This window comes from Octodon degus, unplaced genomic scaffold, assembly GCF_000260255.1.
Source record: "Octodon degus isolate 3935 unplaced genomic scaffold, OctDeg1.0 scaffold00044, whole genome shotgun sequence".
In the NCBI taxonomy this organism is placed as follows: domain Eukaryota; kingdom Metazoa; phylum Chordata; class Mammalia; order Rodentia; family Octodontidae; genus Octodon; species Octodon degus.
In genome coordinates, this window is record NW_004524620.1 from 13,477,837 (window position 1) to 13,481,097 (window position 3,261).

General features: G+C 52.3%; 1 protein-coding gene across 1 annotated transcript in view; it reads left to right on the forward strand.

Annotated features, from left to right (window-relative positions):
- The window catches only part of Acer2 (alkaline ceramidase 2), a 26,037-nt gene extending 23,772 nt beyond the window's left edge, over positions 1 to 2,265 (forward strand). The window contains exon 6 of the mRNA XM_004631727.2: positions 1,998 to 2,265. Within this exon, the coding sequence (XP_004631784.1) occupies positions 1,998 to 2,184 (187 nt within the window). The 3' untranslated portion in view covers positions 2,185 to 2,265. The remainder of the gene's footprint in view (positions 1 to 1,997) is intronic.
- The last annotated feature ends 996 nt before the right edge of the window (positions 2,266 to 3,261 follow it).

Here is a 3,261-nt window from a genome sequence, read left to right on the forward strand (position 1 = left end):
CTATCCCTTACCCCAGATAGTATTTCTTTGGGTTAGGAACATTCAAAAATCTTCTTTAAAAAAAAAAAATCTTCTTTAGAAGCTATTTAGAGATACTCGGTTGATCTTCAACCATAATTATCTTCCTGTGACGTGGAACTTTTCTTCTATCCCGTTACTCTTACACTCTTGGATCATTCTCTTTTTTGGTGCTTGGGATCAAACTCAGGACCTTGCGCTTGCCAGGCAGGCACACTCTTTCTGCTTTTTAAAAACAAAAGTAGCATCACTCTATACGTGATGCAAACTGTTCCTTGTTTTTTGTTTAATCAAATACTAGCTCATAGGCACCATTCTATGTCAACATACATAGATTTATTTTTTGTATTTGGCGCTTTGTGCAATGAATGCTTAATCATTCATCTAACCAGTCTGTTAGTGGATATTTAGGTAATCTCTAATTTTTCACTCTTGCAAACAATTTATAATAAACATCTCTATTGACTTTAATTCTTGAATATTCCCATAGATTAAATTGTAATCTAAATTGCAAAATCTGAAGAAATAGTACCAATTAACACTTTTTACTACAGTCTATTAAAACAATGCCTTTTACCTCCATGTTTACATATACAGGATATTCGTTCTTTTGTGAACTTGCTTGGGAAATTACATTTTGTTTTTATTGTCAGTGTTTTTTTTTTTTTTTTTTTTTTTTTTGGCGGAACCGAGGATTGAACTGAGGCCCTTACGCTTGCCAGGCAAGAGCTTATTCTACTGAGCCATCTCTCCAGCCCTATTGTCAGTGTTTAAAAAATTATTTTTGATCAAGTGTAAATTTGCTATGTGTACTTTCTCTTTTGCAGTATGTTCTTTACTTTTTAAATTTTTCTATTGAGTATTTCTGTTTTTAAAAATTTATATTCAGGCATCGATTGCCTTCTCTTGGTAATCATTTCTGCCTGCAGTAAATGTGCCATTTATTATGCAAATGGAGAGTTTTCGAAATCCCAGAGATGGATGCTTTGAGTCTGTGTCGTCAGGGCCAGCTTCCACGATGGCCTGTGTGTGTGTGTGTGTGTGTGTGTGTGTGTGTGTGTAGATTGCCTGGGGGGGATTGCTTGGGGGGGCTTCTTGTCCACACAATCTGCCTACTCTTCACCCCTGTCCGGAGTGTCTTCCAGCATTTTCCAGATAGCTTATGGAAAGAACTGGGGTTTTCAGTGTTTTGTGCAATGTTGGGTTTCTTAAAAGTTTTATTTTATTTATGTTTTCTGCAGTCTTGAGGATTGAATCCAGGGGCATTTTCCACTGAGCTATACCCACAGCTTTCCTTGCCCCAATTTTGGGTTTTTAATTTTTTAAAAAATGTGTTTAGTACAGGGTCTCACTACACAGCTCCAACTTGTAGCAATCCTCCTGTTCTCAGCCTCCCAAGTGTTGGGATTACAGGCGTGTGCCACTGAGCCCAGGCTCAATCGCTGTCTCAGCATGCCCTGGGGGCGGGGCCAGCATGGCATGATGGGGATTGAACCCCAGTCCCTGCTCCTGTTTAAGCAGGTGCTTTAGTCCACGGAGCTATCTAGCCAGCCTGAGTTTTTAAATTTTTGAGACAAGGTCTTGCTAAGTCTAGAGTAGGCTCAAACTTACACTCCTTCTTAGTAGAATCAGTATTAAACTTTTCCTTGATGTGGGCATAAGCTGTTGACAAGCAGGTTTTGTGAAGGTGAGAATCCCTTCTGACGCGTTGGGCTTCCATCTCACCGCCTGTTGTAAATCCTCAGATCCCTGGTCTTCTGGCAGAGCCCACAGGCACTAGCTTGGTTGTTCGTTGTTAAGTGGAAATATTGTGGAGCATTCTGAGATGAGGCTCAGTTGCTCAGGGTTTGTTGGCCCGCTGCCCCAGGGATTGTTGTCACCTGCGTCCTGCCTGATTGTGAGAGGCAGCTGGACCTCCGCAGGCCAGGCTGGAGGCTCTGGGCTCTGTGCGCCCCTGCTCACCTCTGCCTCCTTTGCAGGCACATCCTCATCTGCCTGGCTGCCTACCTGGGCTGTGTGTGCTTTGCCTACTTCGATGCTGCCTCAGAGATCCCCGAGCAAGGCCCTGTCATCAAGTTCTGGCCCAGTGAGAAGTGGGCCTTCATCGGTGTCCCCTATGTGTCCCTCCTGTGTGCCAACAAGAAGTCACCCGTCAAGATCACGTGACGCAGGACAGGGCTGGCTCCTCGGTGTGTTTTCCCTCATGTGCTGGGCTTCTTTTGCTAGCAGAGACAGCCAAGGGGGTCGGAGAGTCGGTGTGGGGTGTGTCTTTCCAGGATTCCGTTCCCTCTAGACTCCACTGTGCAAGGGAGAAAGAGTGCCTCTCCTTCCCCAACAGGGGCAGCCGAGGACAGAGGGGCCCTCGGTGCGCTCTTCTTGTGGACTCTTGGGCTGCATCCATTGTGGTTACTGTGGCCCGGGCACAGCCGTCCCTAGGGGACCCAGGGCTGCCCACGGCCTCGGCCCCAGATTCCGGGCGCTGCTGGAGCCGGCGCCTGGCTGACCCTCGGCTGGCTGGTGGAGGCGCCAGAGACTTTCTCTGACCTTCCCCGCCGGCCGGCTGGCGCGGGTGCGGCCGAGGGCCTCGGTTTCGGCGCACCTCTCAGCTAACCCAGGCGTCCCGTGCAGTCCTGCATCTCCACTACCTCTGTCGAGAGCGACGGTAACCGCCGAGGCGGGGAGGCTGGTGGGCTCAGCCCTCGGCGCCAGAGCCCCGCGCTGGGCCTCGGCCCACGCAGACGGCGGAGGGCGGACTCGCCGCGGAGCCCGCGCTGCCCCCGCGCGCGCCGGCCCCAGGCCGTGCTGCAGCGTGCTGCCCCCGCGCGCGCCCCGTGCCTTCAGGACGCAGCCGCCGCGTCCTCAGCCGTCCCCAGGTCCCTGCAGGAGGGCGCCGCCTGGAGTCCCGGCCCACCGGGAAGACCTCGCTCGGAGCGGCGCGGGCGGGTGGCCTGGTTTCCGTCCTTGATCCGACGGAGAAGCAGAGGAAGGGGAAGCCCTGCGCGCTCTCTTCTCTGCCATTTCTGCGCGCCCGCCCGCCGCCCCTCTGCTCGCCGGCTGGCCCTGCCTCCGAGCTTCCTCCGCCGGTGGCCGGGCCGGGTGAATCCTCGCCGGACCTCAGCGCGACTCCAAGGCGGCCTCAGGGTGAGGAGGGAGCTGCCGGCTCAGGGCCGCCCAGCTCGGCGTCTCCGGCTCTCCTGCTCGGGAGACGTGCCCTCCGCGCTAGGTAGCCAAGTGCTGGCCGGT